This window comes from Dermacentor silvarum, chromosome 4 (genome assembly GCF_013339745.2).
Source record: "Dermacentor silvarum isolate Dsil-2018 chromosome 4, BIME_Dsil_1.4, whole genome shotgun sequence".
Lineage (NCBI taxonomy): Eukaryota > Metazoa > Arthropoda > Arachnida > Ixodida > Ixodidae > Dermacentor > Dermacentor silvarum.
In genome coordinates this window covers 36203885-36223948 of record NC_051157.2, presented here as the reverse complement: position 1 = coordinate 36223948, position 20064 = coordinate 36203885, and the positions used below count along the sequence as shown (strand labels likewise).

General features: G+C 46.9%; 1 protein-coding gene across 2 annotated transcripts in view; it reads left to right on the top strand.

Moving 5' to 3' along the window:
* LOC119449781 (RNA-binding protein 26-like) overlaps positions 1 to 20064 on the top strand; it is an 86198-nt gene that overhangs the window by 16789 nt on the left and 49345 nt on the right. For both annotated transcript variants that reach the window (XM_037713044.2, XM_037713043.2), the window contains exons 4-7: positions 4204 to 4307; positions 10159 to 10397; positions 15046 to 15264; positions 17490 to 17648. In XM_037713044.2, coding sequence (XP_037568972.1) covers positions 4204 to 4307; positions 10159 to 10397; positions 15046 to 15264; positions 17490 to 17648 — 721 coding nt within the window. The remainder of the gene's footprint in view (positions 1 to 4203; positions 4308 to 10158; positions 10398 to 15045; positions 15265 to 17489; positions 17649 to 20064) is intronic.

Sequence of the window (20064 nt, the reverse complement as noted above, 5' to 3'; positions counted from 1 at the left end):
CAGGTCGCCTCGCACGATGGAGTCTGAGACTTCAAGAATTCGACATCACCGTCGTTTACAAGTCCGGGCGAAAGCACTCTGACGCCGACTGCTTGTCTCGCGCCCCCGTCGAACCGCCGCCACAGGACGACCAGGATGACGACACTTTCTTGGGACCAATCAGTGCCGACGAATTCGCCGAACAACAGCGAGCCGACCCGGAACTAAGGAGCCTTGTAGACTACCTGGAAGGCAAGACCGTCATTGTGCCGAAGGTGTTCAGGCGAGGATTGGCGTCGTTTTTCTTGCAAAACGACATTCTCCTAAAGAAGAACTTCTCGCCTCTCCGAGCCAACTACCTCCTCGTGGTACCCTCAGCATTGCGTCCAGAGGTTCTGCAAGCTCTCCATGACGACCCAACGGCTGGACATCTCGGTTTTTCACGCACTCTCGCGAGGATACAAGAAAAATACTACTGGCCTCGCCTCTCTGCCGACGTCGCCCATTACGTAAGGACATGCCGAGACTGTCAGCGACGCAAAACACCGCCGACAAGGCCAGCCGGACTTCTACAGCCAATCGAGCCACCTCGCCGACCGTTCCAGCAGATCGGGATGGACTTACTGGGGCCTTTTCCGACGTCGACGTCTGGAAATAAATGGATCGTCGTCGCTACGGACTACCTCACCCGCTACGCCGAAACAAAAGCCTTGCCCAAAGGCAGTGCCGCCGAGGTAGCCCGATTCTTCGTTGAGAACATCCTCCTGCGTCACGGTGCCCCAGAAGTCCTCATCACCGACAGAGGCACGGCCTTTACGGCAGAACTAACTCAAGCCATCCTGCGGTACAGCCAGACAAGCCATCGCCGCACCACCGCCTACCACCCGCAGACGAATGGCCTCACCGAGCGCCTAAATAAGACCATCGCCGACATGCTGGCAATGTACGTCGACGTCGAACACAAGACGTGGGATGCCATCCTTCCGTACGTGACCTTCGCATATAACACGGCCGTGCAAGAAACGACGCACATGGCGCCGTTCAACCTGGTCTACGGAAGGAACCCGGCAACGACGCTTGACGCCATGCTACCAGACGTCGCTGACGAAGAAAATCTCGACGTTGCCACTTATTTGCAGCGTGCCGAAGAAGGTCGACAGCTCGCCCGACTGCGCATCAAGAACCAGCAGAGGACCGACAGCCGACACTACAACCTTCGACGACGCTACGTCGAGTACCAGCCCGGTGACCGTGTTTGGGTCTGGACTCCGATACGCCGACGAGGACTTAGCGAGAAGCTGTTACGTCGCTATTTCGGACCATATAAGATCACCCGACGTATTGGCGCACTGGACTATGAGGTCGTGCCAGACGGCATTTCGCAATCACAGCGGCGCCGGGCACGACCTGAAGTCATCCACGTGGTGCGTCTTAAGCCTTTCTACGCCCGCTGACAAACTTAGGTACTTTGTTATTTTGTTATTGTTTTTTGTTATTTTGTTTATTACGCATGGTTTTGTTTTCGCTTTCGTGTTTGTTTGTAGCATCGGGACGATGCTTTTTTTAAGGGGAGGGTATTGACACGTACACATGTTTATCTTTCACTGGTGGCCGCTTTCAACATTGGCTGACAAATGTTAAACGTTATCGCTCGGCGCAGGACGCGCCTGCATTGGAAGCTTCTCGGACGTTATCGATGCTTCTATCCGTCGTCTGTGGTCACCGACGCCCATGTAATCTGATTGTATGAGCGACGCGAATTGTCTAGAACTTTCTGGAAGACACGCGGGAATCAGGGATTAATCTGGAACCTTCGATGACTCAGGTATAAAAGCCGACGCGTTTCGCCGCTGATCAGATTTTCGACGATCGCCGACTGTGTTCGCCGCTATCGTTGTGCTTTGAGTGTACCTTGCTTTTGTGGGCACAGGTTCGCCCAATAAACAACCAGTTTCGTCGTACACAGTTTTACGACTGTTTTCTTCAGCGTCACTACTTGAAGAGTGTGCGCCTATTACAGGCGCACACTCTTCAAGTAGTGAAGAGTGTGCGCCTGTATATATATATATATATATATATATATATATATATATATATATATATATATGTCTATGTACCCTTTGATTTAATTACCTAGAAATACATTGATCATTCTTCGCGCCACGCAGTTAATAAACCTGGTTTATTTCACTCTAATATTGTTTTCCTCGATTATTGTCCCTGATCAATATCCACCAACAAGAATCGCGTGTAAAATGACACGATATCAATAATAAAATTTTCTTACGTAGCTTCATGTTGCACAGATACCAGTTACTTTTGGAAGACAGTGGTAAAAACCGCAGTTCACCTGGCTAAAACTACACTTGGTACATGCCGTAAGGGGTCATGGGCGCACCGAAGCAACTAAGACATAAAAAAAAATGTACTGCACAGAGGTTGTGCGAGAAAAACTGGGCGTCCGCCAGCGTCCGCGTAGCAAACGCACGATCGCTAGCAGACGTCGCGTTGTATAATCCGTGCCTCAAATATATATGTTTGGCAGAATGGTGTAAACATACATTTACAGTTGAAATAAAGCACTATTTTAAGAGCGTACTATGCGCAATCGGCCTCGGCGCTCGCAACGAAAGTACGTTGAATATGCCGCGGAGCGCGTCTCCGCCCCAATCCAGTTCACTCGCAGCGCCCTCACACTATTTTTCCACACGCGGCGCCTCAGCGCCAAAGCGCCGTTCGGCCCACTCGACCATTGTCTAGTACACTCTACTTGCAACCAAGCGCAAGGGCAACTGGCGACGTAATCTCCCACGCGAAAGGAGCAAAGCGGGAAGGTAGCGCGGGAGTGGGGGGGGGGCTTTTACTCTGCCAACAAATGCGTTCTACTTTGTGCCTGTGTCGGCTGTTGGTGTTGTTGCACGCACCGTATCTTGAAAGCAATCTCCACACGGCTCTGACCTTTGTATGCGCCGTGCTTACGCCGCTCAGTTTCCGTTGAAGCGATAGACCGCACGAGCCTTCGCTTGCTGCGGCGGCCGCGCGTGCGGAAGAGCGGCCGCCGCCTCAGCGAGCGAAGAGGCAAAAGGAAAATCACAAAAGCAACAAAAGCGCCGCCGCTTCAAACTCTTCGCACCCAGTCGCGGCTTCCGCGCTGTCCGGTGCCGCGTCCGCGCCTCCGCACCACAAGAGAAAGGGAAAACGCGCGTGACTGCTCGCTGTTCTCTTTCGCGGCCGTCGGTGGGGCGGTGTTTATTCGTATCAACCGACGCGGGTCGAAAATCGATTCGTAACAACCGTTCTCTAGCACGTTGCAAAGTAATGGGGCTCGGCCGGGACCTCAGAAAAATTCATATCATCCGGAAATTCGTATTATCCGTGATCATATCATCGAGATTCCACTGTACTAGAGGAAAACATTAGCCCTAGTGAACTGCCATGCGGCACTCCGGAGCGCGATGCCAAGGTTTGCTCCCGGCCATCTTTATGCACAAAACTCCACTCTCGGCGCGGCTACCGGCAGTTAATTTCCATCCGGTCCTGCCCGAGCGACGTTGACACCCAGCAGATAAAAACTGTGACCTTTAGAACACACCGGATACACTTAAATTAATGCGCGGCTGCGATGAAACTGTCCAAGAAGAAAGCGATAATCACCGGCAGATGCCTGTTGATGCATCAAAGCTGTCTACCAAGTCTGTACTGTTACCATAATCCAGAAATTAAAGTCCAGTAGCATCGGAGTCCGTTGAAATTCGCCGTTTTCGTGGAGCAGTAGCGTGCGACCTCAACACCATCTTCGAAACTACGAGCGCTCGTCTCCCCGACTATGAAGGCGCTTTGAAAATCCCAGCGCGGTGGAAAAAAGAAATGCAATGCGAAACTGATAAAATACACTCTCTTTAACCATTTAGATGGCGTTAGCTGTCCAGACGCGCTCGGAGTCTGCCAAAATTAGAATTTTTAACCATTACATGTTATTGATGGGAATAGGCGTGTTCACGAAAGTGTTAATGTTCGCCTTTAGAAGTGGAAAAATATTCAGTATTCTATTCAGTATTTGATGAGAAACTTTCAATATTTGAAACGTGTATTTTATGAATGCGGTTTGATTTAACATTTCTCTTTAGCATTCTTTTAACTCATGCTGGCTGTTTACAATGATTTAAAAAATTTTTGACAACTGCGCATTTAACATGGTGAAATGACACATATGCTCAATTGCAGGTGCTTTCAATTGAAGAGGACAAGGAACAAGCCAGAAGCAGCCACCGAAAGTCAAAGAGCAGGTCACGGAGTCCCGTAGGAGGCAGGAGCCGAAATCGGAGTCGGTCAGTTTGCATTGCTGCTTCTTGGTAATGGATGTATCTGGTGCTTCTTATGCACCATTGAAAGTGGTGAGGCAGAAATGGCCAGTTAGGCCAGTCTGTGTCACTGTCAGCAGTGCTACGTACTGCTGGAAATGGATGTTTTTTGCACACACTGTGCCAACATTGCACCACAAATATATATATATTTTTTTTAATTTGGAGGAGCTGGGGCTGATGCCAAGTGACATGGGCTGTGTAGGTGTCCTCTATGTCCAAAAATGCTTCATGCATGCTGCGTATGCTGAGTCACGGTTTTGTGGTCATGATAGTTAAAGCTGATGCAAACTAGTACTACTATTATCAGTAGGGGTGTGCGAATACTCGAATATACGAATACGAATCGAATTGTAACTTCTGGAATATTTGTTATATTCGGCGAGCCTAGTTGGCGGGTAATATGCGAAACACACTCTAAATACACAGTTTGAATGCCACGAACCTGATAGCACGCATATTTAATTGTGGTCGTGACACAGCCGAACCGTGAAACTGAACTAAAGCAGCCTTTTGTTTGCGCCGCTCGCACAGGCTGCACCATGTTTCATTTCCTTCACAAGCAAAAGTTGTATACAGTCGCCGACGGATTTTTCGGACTCCAAAAATTCAGACTTGTTGGATATTCTGGACTTCAGAAATGCACCTTCCGGCTTCCCGCAGAGCTAATGCAGTATCGCGGCGGATTTTTCGGACGAACTTAGGCACCAAAGTTCGATTTTCCAGACTAAATCGCTCGTTCCGAGCCACGCTACCACTTCTTGGAGGACACCATGTTGAAATTTCGCCTACTTGACCAGGCTTGGCTTTCAGTGTCCCCCTCTATGGCCTCCAAAATTGGGACACGCGCGCGCCATTTTCTTGTCTCGGAGGCCACGTGCGAAATAACGGGGCTCGTTTCTTCGACCTCCATGGCGATCTCCGTTAACGGAGATTGCCAACGCCGTGACGCTCTTGTCGACTGTATGCTGAGACGGCAGTCTTGCGCAAATCCAAGCAAATCTGATCGCCTCCAAGCGTAGTATGAAGCAGGGCATTATTAAACATTTTTTTTATACCACTCTAAGCCTAATAAATTTTCTTTTTTTAGGGTGAACGAGTTTTTCGGACTTCAATTTTTTGGACTAGTTTTCAGTCCCTGCGAAGTCCGGAAAATCAGTCGGTGACTGTATACACTTGAGAGGAATCGGAGACTGCAATTCGCGAGCACAAAAGGAAACCGCCCTAGCGAATCGCGAAACCGCGCACCACAGCGTGCTGCGTTGGCTGCGTCCCGTCTCTGTGTGGCCGACGCGGGCGGCACTCGCGCCACCTCTCGGCCGCAGAGCCAACCAATTTCTCTCCTACTTCTGCAAGCCGGATAAAGGTGGCGTCAGTGTCTCTTCCCCCGTCACCCCATGCGCTTCGTGTCGTTGGCTGTTGGCATCGTTTTGCCGGGCAATCCGAAACCACCAAGTCCCTCACTATCGGAAAGCAAGCCGATGTGTCCTGCTCCCAAATTTCATCTGCGTTATCTGTTGGAAAACGTAGTCCGACGTCAGGGCCCACATGACTGAACTAACGAAAAGTGCCATTTGGAAACATTTTGTAAAGAACTCGGCTCAAGAGGCTACGTTCAAAGGCTGTGATACGAAACTTTGAACGCCATCGAGTACGGCGCTACTTGCGAACCATCTCAAGAACAAGCATTTTTCTTTGCACTGTGTGTTTATGAGAGACAGTGGAAAGCAAGGAAGACCAGAAGGCGCACATCCACTCATCAAAAGGGCGCTGAAATCGGGCAAAGACCTATCGCAGGGCGCGAGAGAATGGCGATAACCACAAGGATTGCCCGAATGCTGGTGCTCGACCTTCAGCCTTACATCGTGTGTTGAAAATCGAGGTTTCAAAGAGCTGATCAACCACACGGAGCCGTTGTACAAGATACCCAGTCGCACGACGTTTTCGAGGACAATCATCCCGGCGTTGTACAGACACACAGTCACTGCTGTCAAGGAGAGAATACATGCGGACTTCAAGGAAGGCATAGAGTCGATCTCGTTTACAAGTGACATGTGGACGTCGAGGTCTAACTAAAGTTACATCAGTCCTACCTGCCACTACTTAACCTCCAGCTTTGAGGTGAGTGTATGGGCCATGCACTGCAACTAGCTATAAAAAATGCCAAGGAAGAAACAGCGGGAGTTCCTGCCATTCTCAAGAAGTGTCGCGCAATTGTTGGCCATTATAAACACAGTGCTGAAGCTGCGGCAAGACTGCAGGATTGCCAGCGACGGATGGAGCTCTCAGTTTTGGAACTTATTCAAGACGTGGAAACAAGATGGAACAGTGAGCATGACATGCTCTCACGTCTTGTGCAGCTGAATGAAGCCATCTGTTTAGAGCTTGCCACCTCTGAGACAACTATGCCCAACCTTGACACCACAGGAGTGGAAAGCAGTGGCTGGGCTCGTCAAAGCTCTTGAACCAGTCGCATCGGCGACCAAAGATCTTAGTGGCCAGAAATATGCGACTTTGTCGTCAGTAGTACCATTTATCTATGGAACACAAATGGTCCTGAAAGACTGCATTGCAGCCGATGATGACACCTCAGAGTTTGCAAGAAACTTGCTGAAAAGCATGAGGACAAGGTTTCCAGGACAGGACGAGCAAAAGGAGTATGTGTTGGCAACCGCCTGTGACCCAAGGTTTAAGAACCTCTTTTGTGCGCAAACATTCCAGGAAACAAGGCTCATGGAGCTTACAAGAACAGTTGCAGAGCTCTCCAGGAAAAGCATCAAGTGACTATACTGAAGTGTCAACATCTACAGCTCACAAGGAGTGCGTCAGCAGTATCTGGGACAGCATTGAGAAGCTGGCAGCGTCATCAGAAAGAAGACACTCCTCCAAAACAGCCAACATCAAGGAGTTTCAGCGGTACCTTCGAGAGCCCACTTGCAGTAAGGACCAAGACCCTCTAGCATTCTGGAAAGAGACAGGCAAGCGACACTTCCCAGGACTGTGCAAGATGGCCATGAAGTACATGGGCATTCCAGCAATGAGTGTACCAAGTGAAAAGTTGTTTTCGCCGGCTGGCAACATTGTTATAGCCCGGAGGGAGAAGTTGACTCCAGATCACGTACAACAGCTGCTTTTTTTTGCATGAGAATTTGTAAATATTCGAGCTTCTATTAAATAATTTTGCCATTTTATATTCGGCTTTTTTTTTTTCTTGATTAGAATGGGTATTCGATTCGAGACTTACTATTCGGTATTCGCACACCCCTAGTTATCAGAGCAAGGTAATCCATTTGACTCGCATCATTGTATGAGCCCAGATATTGAATATCACTTCATTCAGTGTGATAGGGTTCTGTGTAACGATTGAGTCTTTTTATGGCTGGATATATGTCATTCTCCGAATGCTCTTATACTTCCGAATGCTCTTATACTTCAACGGACATGCCAGCAGCCCTCAGCTTCTGTGTGCCTGCCTGTCATTACAGTCACTGTAAGTGCATGGAGATGTTATGACCTTGCCATTGGCAAACAAAAGGCAGTAAAATTGCTAAATATCTACATGAGTCGATCCTAATGTGATTGAGGCATACAGAAAGCAAAAGGCAGGTGAGATGTAATTCTTATTCAAGAGTGCTGAACTGTCTATCAAGCATCCGCTACAAAGATATAGGCAGCTGCTCCAAGTTGAGCCGTTACAGAACCTGTTCCGATACAGTACTAGTGGCTGTTCCCATAACTGGTAATGGCAGAACTCAAGGGAAAGTGGGGTTAAGAAAAAGAAAACGGATGCATGCAGGGTGTGCCAGGTCTTTTTGCAAGAAGCACTAATTAGGGACTAAGTTGCACTCCAACTTTCTGAATTATTATAGTTCTTTGTTTTAATGTTAGCAAGAATTATTAATTAGGCGAAACAGCACTCACTCAGGTGTCCCAATTAAGTCACGGCATCGGGCACTGTGCTGATGCACCCTCTGTCATGAGTCGACTCGCCGAGAAGGCAAAACGCACATGGCGCACCCTCCGATGAGGTTCGCCGGTTCAAGGTTGTTCTGTGGCGATTTGCCACTAGTGCTTTCCACACAAATGGGCGTGTTTATTGCGCCTCTTCAGCGGCTCCAAATGCCTTGAAAACATAACGAAAAAAAAATTTCACTTACAGAGCAATTACCGGCTGATGTATTTTTTTAGAGATCGATAAGTTATGTATGATTTCTTCCAGCGAATTACGGTATTTACCCTCTATGCCATTAGTTCATATTTAGATTGTTGTTCTTCCCCGCCTTACCTTAGATGATTGAAAGCATCATTAATGACCATTGTTGGGAACTGCTAACTCCAGCGATAGTATTGCTTCAGGTGTCTGACGATCCTTAGGATGCTGGTAAAAAACAGCGGGCTGAATGCACTATGCCTACTTCTGCATCCTGTGGGTCAATTTTCAAGCATAACTATTCACTTTCTTTGCTGCTATCTAATTATATATACTGCGAGAAGGCAGAGAGTTTGTCCGGAGCTTCCTGATGCCTCACTTACCACTCTGCTGGTCGAAATCTGTATTATTCCAGCACCAACCTATTGCTTGTCTTCTTGGTAACTGCTTCACAGCTTCCATTCGGAAGTCCTTGTTCCATGCTAACACTATTTCAAGCACAAACTCGAATGACAACGAACACGTGCAGCCGAAACAGACGCGCACAAGTGCTGAACTTCCAATTGTTTTTTACTGTACGGATGAATTCTATACTGGAGGTTGGCTGACAAAAAAATTTACGTCTTATTCTTGTTCTTTGATGCAATATTAAACAAAACAAAAAGAAACAAAGAAAAGAATTGCACTCGTAAAACTCGCAAAACCACTCTTCCTAGAAAATCCATCAATCATTAGAAGCCTTGACAGGTTCTTCTGCTGGGATGTTTTCTGCCTGTTTCTTGCTGCGCTTGCGCTGTGCTGTGTCGTACACATTCCCACGTAGCAGTGAAGAATTTTGGTTAAGCATCATTTTTGTGCTCGTGGCACGGAAACGTGAGGTCGGAAGTTTTGAAAAACATGGTCAACAGTTCCCAAAAAAAGCACGGATAAAAAGGGCTCGCCTTTGTTGCAACGTGGGAAGCGTGTACAAGATCTGAGCAGCCAGCGTTGCCGGCGCAATGCGGAAGCCTGCAAGAGCTCTAATAGAGATGGAAAGCCTGCAGATGGCGAAAGAAACCGCGACAGCTTGCATGCCCAAATTCGGAGCTTTTCCTCCCAAGGTCACCGACGCATGCGCTCACACTACATGCGAGCGAGTGAACTGTGGCAGCGTCGCAGACATCGTCTGCTCCGGGATTACTACTAGTAGCTCGTTTCAAGCACAGTACGACGTGTAATTAGGAAAGTATTCATTAGTAGCATTAATTAATTAACAGAACATACGCCAATTCTGTTTATTGATATTACAGTATGAAATCTGAAAAAAATTTACAATACATGAAACGATATCGCGATGTTTGTGTATCGAGTCCATAGGAGAACATGCAAACGATGGCAACGCGCCCGACATGTCATCTGTCGTGCTGCGGCAAAAACTGCATTTCCTCCTCGCCCGACCGTGACTTTATCGGGACGCCAGCGCGCACTGTTGCAGCCTAGCCAATTCCTCTCCAAATACTTCTTTCTCCGTGGAGCAGGCCTTGCTCTTTGAACATCTTGATACAGACTGCATGAAATTGTCAAGTGGGTTAAAATATAGGCTCTGTGCAGGCCATTTAGCTGCCGAGACGAAGTCTTGAAAGTCATTTATGCTGCACTGTTAGGTGAACCATCGCTTACTGCATGCAGAGAGGATGAACGCCGGTCCGGACGAAGGTTCTCAGATGATCGAAGACGCCGCACGACGGAAAGAAGGCGGCATGATGCTGGAAGCAGACATCGGGGAGACACAACTCGCAACCGTTGGGCTGGCGATGACAGAGCAGCTCGGTCAGCAGGCACAAGGGACCGGTCCCACAGTGGACGTCGGTCTCGTTCACCATCCCGGTCACGATCACGGTCTCCTAGGTCACGCAATCGTTCAAGAGGTAAGAGATTATAATGACTTCTCTTCTTCTTCCTTTTTTTTCTTCCCCCCCCTACTTATAATTGCTCATATCTGAAGCCACACCTGCACCAGTCTTCTGTCTCTTCCTCGTTGTGATGTCGCTGCCTCTTTCCTAAGAAGGGATTGCTCATGGATGGAGTGACAATAGTTACCACAGTGCATAGAACTAGCCATTAAAAAGAACGTGGTTATTGTTGAAGACAACACTTTGTTTTCAAGCTGTCATACAGTGCAGAGAGAGAGAGAAAGCACTTTATTTGCACCCGTCGGAGAGTATGGGTGATAGCTTTACTAAAAACTTTACAGGTCCTTGAAGGTCTTTAACCTTTTGAGGGTTGAATTTTTTTTGCCAAATGTGACCCCCAAGGTCGATTTTTTTAATTGCCGATTTAAATTCTTTGAAAGAACCTATTTAAAAAAAATGGTTGTAATTTCTTGGGTGGCTGTAAAGTGACGAAAAAATTGTTTGTGTTGTAAAACACACAATATTCAATCATGAATAAGAAGATAAGCGCACTGAAAAATGGCTGTGTGCACGTCCGGAAACCGAAGCAAGTGAGAAGCCTTCTTCTTATCACCAACAAGGTGTGATAGAGCTATTGTGGTCTCCAAAAAAGATAACGCAAAAACGGCAGCATCGCTTGTGTATATGCGTGCCTGCCCGGGAACAGGTGTAATCGCGCTGTGGTGAGCGATAAACAATCGAGTAACAAGAGGTCACCCTTTGAGAGATTTGAAACCAGATAGCCATCAGTTTAGCCCATGCAAAAAACGGGAGCCGCCGCAGGAGAAAACCGAAACTTGCCACCGCCGCCGCGCTCGCTCCCGGATGCGTGAGTGATAGCCAACGCGCCGGTGCCATTTAAAAAAAAAAAATGGAGAGGCATCGGTGCAAGTAAAAAAAAAATTCCACATGTTCCCATCGAGTGGCAGCACTTGCCAAGCGAAAGAAATGATCGAAAGGGGCACGCTTTTTAAACGTACAGATGATGACGTACATGTACGTCATTGACCCTGAAAGGGTTAAAAATGTTGGAAGCACAGTAGAACCTTGTTGATACGATCCCGTTATGTACATTTATCGGGTTCAGTCAAACCTCGTGAATACGTACCCGCTTAATGTGTAATTGCGGTTTGAACACAGTCGCGAAGATTCCCCCACCCAGCCCCCATTGAACCCCATGTATTGCCTGACCGCTTAAGCCGTAGTCGCTATTTCTACCAAATGGTTAGTGCGTACTATTTTCTTTCTAGTTCTACACGCACAGGCACAAAATCGGCAAAATCTCGTGTGGAGACGTTCAATTCCCGAGTTGCGATGCCCGGACAACAGCTGCGAGCTATAGGGACCTTAAAACATGGCCACCATACCGCATTTCCTGCTCATACGCCTGTTGCCGAATGCAGTACACAAGAGCATGGCCTTTGAGGTTGGCTTCTATTAACGCGAAGAAGCTGCCGGTAGGACATGCAAATTTGCTGTCGCCGTTGAATCGAATCCAATTCAAGTAGTAACCACGCAGAAGCACATTTTATTGTGATAGCAATCTTATGTACACTCCAGGTACATTTCTGCCGTGGTCGTGGTTGTCGCTTTGAGGTTCCATATAAAGTCCAAACACGGTAACATATTTGCCGTACGCTGTATGTGCGAGTGAAAGCTTGCAAGGGTTCGCCAACATTTGCGGCTCAATACAATCTCACGCGTGCGAAGGAGAAAGGCGGGGCGGAAGCGTGCTTCTGTCGCGCTAGAGGCACAGCAGGAAAGGCGAGAAAGTGGGGGGTGTTCAGCGGCGGCCGCGCGGGCGCCTAACTTGCAAGCGATATGCGATGGGAGAAAGTGCGCGTCCGCGCGGGCCTCGTCTTCAAAGCGATCTGCGATGTGAACAAAGTGCAACTAGTGCCGGTAGCTACATTTGCACTGTGCTTTCGACCTTCAGTTCACGTTGACGGCATGAAGGTCAATTCGCTCGCTGCTCATGCTTCGCCTCCTCACTCCAGCGATGTGACATCGAGTTTCCCGGTCATCGAGAGAGATGTGTTCATATTTACCTGTGCACGCTTTACACCGTGCTTGTTAACTTAGCGAATGTTAACAATTTTATACGACTGATAAAACTATATCCTTAGTTCGCATAGTTGTCTACTACAGTATAGACCACTTATAACGTAATCGTTTATAGTGCAGAGCTGGCTACAACGTGGCCTTTTCCTACTCCCGTTTACCCTCCCATAGAACTCCATGTATACGCATACCGCTTACAATACAGCTGCTTGAGACAAAATACCGGTTATAATGCGGCTTCCACGGGAAAATCTCGCCGACTAGGGCATTAGCGAGCACACTTCTCAACGAGGTGCGCCCACCGATGGGAGAGGAGATCAATGAGGGCGATGCGGAGGAGGAGCATGAGACGTGGAGCATGAGTCCAAGGGCGATAAAATTGTCGCCGCGCGCCATATGTGCGAGTGAAAGCACGCGGGGGACGCACGCCTTCACGGAGAGCGAACGCAGAGCGGAGAGCAAACGCGATTTCCGTCACGCGAAAGGCCGTGGGGGTATGGGAGGGGGGGCGGCGGCGACACTGTGCTGCATCACCAAATGCGTATCTTGCAACCGGACGCAAAGGTAACTGTCGACTCAATCTTCCACGCGAAAGGAGCAAAGCGGGAAGGCAGCGAGGGAGGAAGGAGGGGGGGGGGCTTCTACTCTGCCAACAAATGCGTTCTTGTACTTTGTGCCTGTGCTGGCTGTCGGTGTTGTCGCGCGCACTGTATCTTGAAAGTGATCTCCACACGGGTCTGACCTTTGTATGCACTGTGCTTACGCCGCTCAGTTTCCGTTCAAGCGATAGACCGCACGAACCTTCGCTCGCTGCGGCGGCCGCACTTCCCCACGCCTGCGTTTTGACAGTGGTTGTCTGCGGTCATCGAGTGCGATCTATTCATGTTTGCTTGTGCGCTGACACCACACTTGTTAATTCAGTTAGTAAGCAATCGAATGTGTCAAGTTTATGCAGCCAATAAAACTACTATCCCTACTCCTTATGCTCTCTACTAATTTGCTATCGCAATTGATGCTTCGCCTTTCGGGCGAAACTGCGACATTAAAAAAAAAATTACTTTGTCTGCTTCATGCAAAGATTGTGGGTACGTGGACATTAACCTTTCAACGTTCGTAAATATAAACGAATGCAAAACTCCCTGTTGCACGCTTCGATTCTCGGATACGCGCGGCTGCTTGGTCTATATGTTTTGCATACGTGCAGGGCTTGAAAATCATTGTTTTGGTTATAGTGCAGTACCGCTTATAGTGCAGATATTTACGACTCCGGCGACTTACATTATAAGCAGTCTACACTGTAATTTGCAATCGCAGTCGATACTTTGCCTATCGGGTACGATACTTTGCCACATTTTTTTTTTTTTTTTCTTCATTCCGCCAGTGTGCTTGGGGTCGTGGTGTTGTCGTAGATTTCTGTTCGAAGATGCCGTCGTTGAGGCAAGTGAAGATAACCAATTTTTTGCTGACTACCCGCATATAAAGCCTGTGAGAGTGTATGTTTGAGAGCATCGTGACGTAGCTCTTTTCCGGCCAGTAAATGGCTGCGAAAGTGACATTGGCGGTTAATGCGTACATTATTTAGTGCATAGCTAATTGTCGTTCCCGGCCGACTACGTATTAACGAGGTTTGACTGTACCAATGTTCGCGATCGAGAGCACAAAAAATTACCCAATTGAGTTACGCTTATATTTTACTGGTTCATACGTTCCTGGAAAACACTATCTTTCGGCACCAACTTTCAGTACGTTGCCAAACTGCGATTGTATGATACTTTCTCCGGCCGCTAGATTACATGCGGCTGCTAGATTACAAAAAAGCGCAAGACACGCGATCGAGATCAGTAGCCGCTCGCCGCATCAGCTTCGCCGCAATACTCGCCTGTCTGTCTCACATGGAAACACCAGCATGAACTCAGTTTCTTATTCCGGTACCAGCAAATCTCCTCCCTGGTAGTCGCACGCCACATTTTTACAGCTATCGCCGCGAATCCTATTGCGATAAGCATCTTTACCTTTACAGTTCGTGGGGTAGGTGTAGTGCCGATAGAAGTGTACTACACGCTTTTAGTGGGTGATAACCCAAACGGGCCGCCGTTCCCTGCTGCAGGCAGCACGATGCGAGCATCATGTTTTGCTCTGGTGGTATCGGCATCTTGCATCGCCCACCAGTCTCGATTTCATTTCGGTTTCCCGTCGTAATTTGAAACCACTACGCAATAGGAAAACGACAAAACACGTCTTGAGCCGCCGTGGCCCCACCAGCTCGACACCTGTCGCCGTCTCATGCCGCAATGCTTTGCATTACGTAGATGTCAACTACAGTTAAGTATGTCAAATTTTTAATTACTTCGGATCGTAAGTCTTGCCGGTTAGTAGTTTTTTCTCGAGCTTTTTTCCAAAACCTATAAACGAAGTTCTACTGTATTCTTCAGAAAAGCTGTTTGAACACATACTATTGTAGGTTGTATATTCAGCACGACGCCTGGTTCTCTAGCATTATCCCAGAGGCGGTTGTTGGAGATGGCACCGGGTTGAGCAACAAGTGCACATATTGCCTGCGCAGATGGAGGCCAACGTTCGGAGGTACGAAGCTCCGGCACGCACAATTCAACAGCTAATTCAGCCACGTCAGAGCCACGTGCCCCTGACACACCGCATGGTGACACTGACTACAGACCAGGACAGCCACCACCTACTGCTTCAACAACGATGCCGTCGGACGCTGGACAGAGCTCGACCACTTTTCATGCAAAGGCCTCCAAGCGCTGCCGAGATTACGATGGTTGGTGAGCGCCTGGAGAAGGCAGTTTTATTAATATTTTTAAAATTTTGCTTGTTTATATGGTGTTGGCATGTTTGGAAAGAAAGCACTGTATTGACCCTTTTCGCGGAGCAGTTTGTTCTAAAGAAACGAGATGGCGCTTACGGCGGTGCGCCATACGTCTCCTCAGCGACCGCGCACAAATACGAAACCAATACCGCTTCTACCTTGCTTCTGTGCGTTCAGCTGTCGGAAATGCCACTTGAGTTTTCGCTAACGCACTGTGCTCCATTCATGCTGGTTTGAATCATGTTCATTGAAGACGTGTGCAGTAGTTGGCTGCAAAAATAGTGACTGGCATATTAAGGAATGTAATGAATATGTGGGGCCAAGTTCGCAAACCGCTGCTGCAACTCTCCGTACATGTTTCCGGCACTTCGAGATGTACAGCTTTCCTCGAGGATACACAAATTTGCTCATCCGCCAGCGTTGTATTGCTAACCTTCAAAGAAAGGGCTTTGGCCCCACTACGTTGGCAAGAGTGAGTACCGCTCGTTAAACAATGATAACGGGAGTAGTGCCGCTTCCTGTCATAGTAGGTTTCGCGCACAGTATCTACGCACATCTACCCCAACCAGCACGGAAACTTACACCCACTCTTTCGCCAACGTGTCAAGAATAAGTGAATTAGCGCACAGTTGAATATATGCACACTATACGCACAATAAGTGACGGTATTACACCGATAGCGTACGAATGGTCGGAGCTGAATGTTTCGTGAAGGTCCACAAGAGTAAGCGAGTTACTAGTGATAATACGCATTTGTTACAAGGTATTACAATGTGCAGAACAGCTACATTTCAAGCCTTATGCGCAGCAACGACAAATCTAACAGAACTGAGCACACCCACGAGCTATTAGGCAGAAAATGATCAGGTAGTGACCGCACCGAGGAACCTTACTGAGTCAGAAACGTGACAAGCTGCTGCTTCAAAATATTTGCCAAATAAAGAACGAAGACCAAAACACCACAACCTGATTCATTTCATGAGCGGAAAGTTTGGATCGCTTCGAATACATATTTGGCCCCGCTTTTAGAGCTAGCACTTTATACGCTGCTCGCGCTGTTTGGACATAGCTTAATCAGCTCCGAAAGCACTTTTGCATGTTCTCTGAAACTGCGGCCAAAGCTTCGTGTCGTCCACCCAGTCACTGTCTACGATATCTCCCGAAACAGTGGTTTTTTAAGCCACACTGGTGTCATACGCATCCATTGTAAACACGGAGGCAGTTGAGGCAAGCAATGGACGCGTCACTACGTGATCAAGCATGGCAGCGCCCACGGGATCGCCGCGAAAAGGGTCAATAGAGTTGTGTAAAAGCGGCACCACCAACTTTTCAAAGAAAAGGACACAGACTTATTTGAGCGTAAGTTCAGTTTTCTTCCCTAAAATCCTTAGTCTTGAAATCACTTTCCTTTCTTCTATCCAAGGTTCATTGGTTTAGTGACTCTTTCACTGCGGTGGCAGTTCAAATTGTTAGCAATTAGCAAACTTGGTAAGCGAGGCAGTTGTTTGCCACTGTACTAGATCAGAGGAAATTCCATTGATCATTGTCATCATCAACGATCCATAGAGAGAACAAAGCCTCGCATCAACAGCTGGTGGAGAACAGTTGGGGAATATGCCAGAAAGTTACGGACAGCATAGTTCTGAACATTTACTAGGATGCATGTTTTGCACCCCACACAACCAAGACATGTTTGTGACATTATTTTCTGTTGGCAAGAAGTCCTCGGGCTGCCAGAATGCCAAAAATCAGGAGAGACCAATTCTGCTTGTGTTCCTAGGTTTTAATACTCCAGGTAATCATAATTAACCTAAAGCCCCTCCTATGGTATTTCTCATATCCTCAGTCTTGCTTCAAAACGTTAAACCTCAGTAATCAAACAATTACCAGCATCATAGGACTTTATCCAATACTTGAATCATTTCTGACATCCAGCAATGGCAGACAGGCAGTTTCTTCTCCTGTCTTCATTGTCTTTACCCACCGTATCTGTGCCTTTGTTGTGGTGTGCTGAGAATGGTGCTGTTCCTTTATCAGCACTTTTGCTGAGTTATATGGCTATTAGAAGGCAGTCAGACTTTAAGGAAACAAAAACAATACAGGACCACACAACACAAAGCACTCAGTTTGATCTGTTTGTTAATTGTGTGGGCGTGTGTGTTCCGGGGTGTTTGCAGAGCGAGGGTACTGCATGCGTGGTGACTACTGCCCCTTTGACCATGGCAACGACCCTCTCATTGTGGAGGACGTGTCAGTACTGCGCTTTGGCCTGTCAGGACCACCCCCGCCCCCACCACCCAACTCCGCCTTGCCCCCTCAGCCAGCACTGCCCCAAGGTGAGGCCCCAGAAACTGTGCACGTGCAATCTGTTTACCAGTCCTAGCTTCATATTTCTGCACTAATATCTGAATCTAAGTTAGTTGGTAAATCAACATCTTTGAACGAAAAAACTAAAAAGACGGGACATGACGAATGGCAAACGAACACACAGATCTTTGACTTCCAAATGATTTCATTTACACCAGGTGACCAGTTTTTAAGCATTCAAATACAATAGTCCAAGCCCCAGTGCACAAACTCAATGGTAGCTATTGCTCTTTCTCTCCGTCCTTGTTCCAGTGGACTGTCACTTATCAAGGAGAATAACTGTAAGATTGATAAACATTAGGGCAGGTTTAAAAGAACATAAATGAAAAAAAAAAATATTATTAGCTCAAAAAAAGGGACATCGTGAAAAGGTAAAAGAAAAAAAAAAACATTGAAAATAGGAGTGTGCGTATACCGAATAGTAGATTTAGAGTCGAATATCAGAAAAATTATCACTATGTTTAAGGCTTACAAATTTTGTGCAAGAGCACACAGAACTGCACATGGTCAGGAGTCTACATGCATTGCATATCAAGAATGTTGCAAGCTATAAGTAATTGTGCGCAAATATGGCTGGAAGGACCATATAAAAGAGAGTGATGATCGCAGCTCGCAGCTCCCTGTGTTCATTATAGCTTTACAGCTCTATGTGTTGTCAATAACACTGTGTATGTGTGATGTTGGTGTGCATCTTTTTATCACTTTCCTACCTCTAGTTTGTTCATCTTGTTAATAATCCTTAGTTAATATATTTTGCACCAACCATTGCATCGCTACTGTAAGCTGGGCTAAGTGTAAGATTAAGCTATCGAGAAATTGAGGTAAATGCAGGACACGATTAGACTCCCCCGGGACATTCAAGTACTAGCCTGATGGCAAACGCACTCCTTGCTATAATTTTGTCACTAGATTGTCAACCACTCGTAATTAAAACATCATTGTATTGCATTATAAGACGAAAGAAAATGATACTTGTCCAATTCTATTTGAGTTTCAGAAAAAAGGACTCATTGACGTTACCCTTGGCAACGGGGCGGGCGGCCGAAAGGTTTTGTTTCCTCCACTCTACGCCGCCCGTGCTTCCGCGTTTTAATAGTTTCATTATTGCATAGTGCTGCGCTGGTGTTGCTGGGTCGCGAAATGTACACTAAACTGCAATTATCAGAGATTGCCACGTCCATGTGATGTGGAGGGATTCTCAAACAGTGCACGCCACTTGACCAAGAGCAGCTGCAGCGGTGAATTTAACGCTCTGTCTTGACTCAGTTTCTCCATGGCCGCTCTTTGGAATTTTGCGCAGAAAATCGTAGAGCCATCTGTCGGGCGCCGTTTTGCTCACCGACAGCAGTAAAGGGCAGTGATAGCATATGCAATGTCTCCGCTCCCTGGTTGGCGGCTGGAGATTTGAATTGCGATAAAGGTATTCGGACCCTTCAGACGCAATTTTCTCCTAAATTAAGTTTTTTCTTGGCTTGAAACAAGTGCCGTGAGATTTCTGAAATAATATTTTAACAGTCCACGTCGACTTAGTATTTGCCATTAGTATCCCTTCAAGGTGCATGTTAAAGAAACCCAGGTAGTAAAAGTTAATCCGGAGTCCCTCAGTACAGCGTACCTCGTAATAAGATAGTGGTTTTGGCATGTAAAACCCCAGAATCAATTTTTTTTTCTTTTTTCTTTTCTTTTCTATTTTTTTTTTTTTTTGCACATAGTTTCTGCCATTGCAATATTGTAGCAGGCATGGCTGTTCTATGAAGTTGCAGCTTCAAATTTATATCTTTCTGAGAGAGCCAGGACATTTCTGAATACATGCCTTGCAACCAGCGTTATGCCTATTGTCAAGTGTATCACATGCCGTTTTGCTTGTGGTATTATAAACAGTTATAATTACTAAAATGTGAGTATGCACTTCGGGTGCATATTTACGCCTAATTGTGACTGTACCATAGGTTGGTCACTGACCTTGGAGGAAAGACAAGGTCCTTCCTCACTTTGTGCACAGCTTTTGATCGTATGGGTCTGTTTTAAAAGTTTGCTTACTTGTCATAGTATGTGTACAGTAAAACCTCATTAATTTGACCCTCGATAATTGGGAAAATCTGATAATTTGGACTTGTCCTCTGGTCCGAGCCGGTGTATGCATTATTCACTGCAAACAAACTCTCGTTAATTCAGCCATATTTGGCTGCACATGGTTAATTCGGATAACTTTGTGAGCCTGGCGATCAATGAGTGCCGCAATTGTGCGATGCAAAAGAGTAAAAACGGTGCTAGCATTCAACCGAAATGAAGTGACGGAGTCCGCATCACTATAGTCATCAGCGGAAATTGTACATTAGTGACATAAAGATTGTGTTGGGCAATAAAAGTTATTAAAAATAAAAA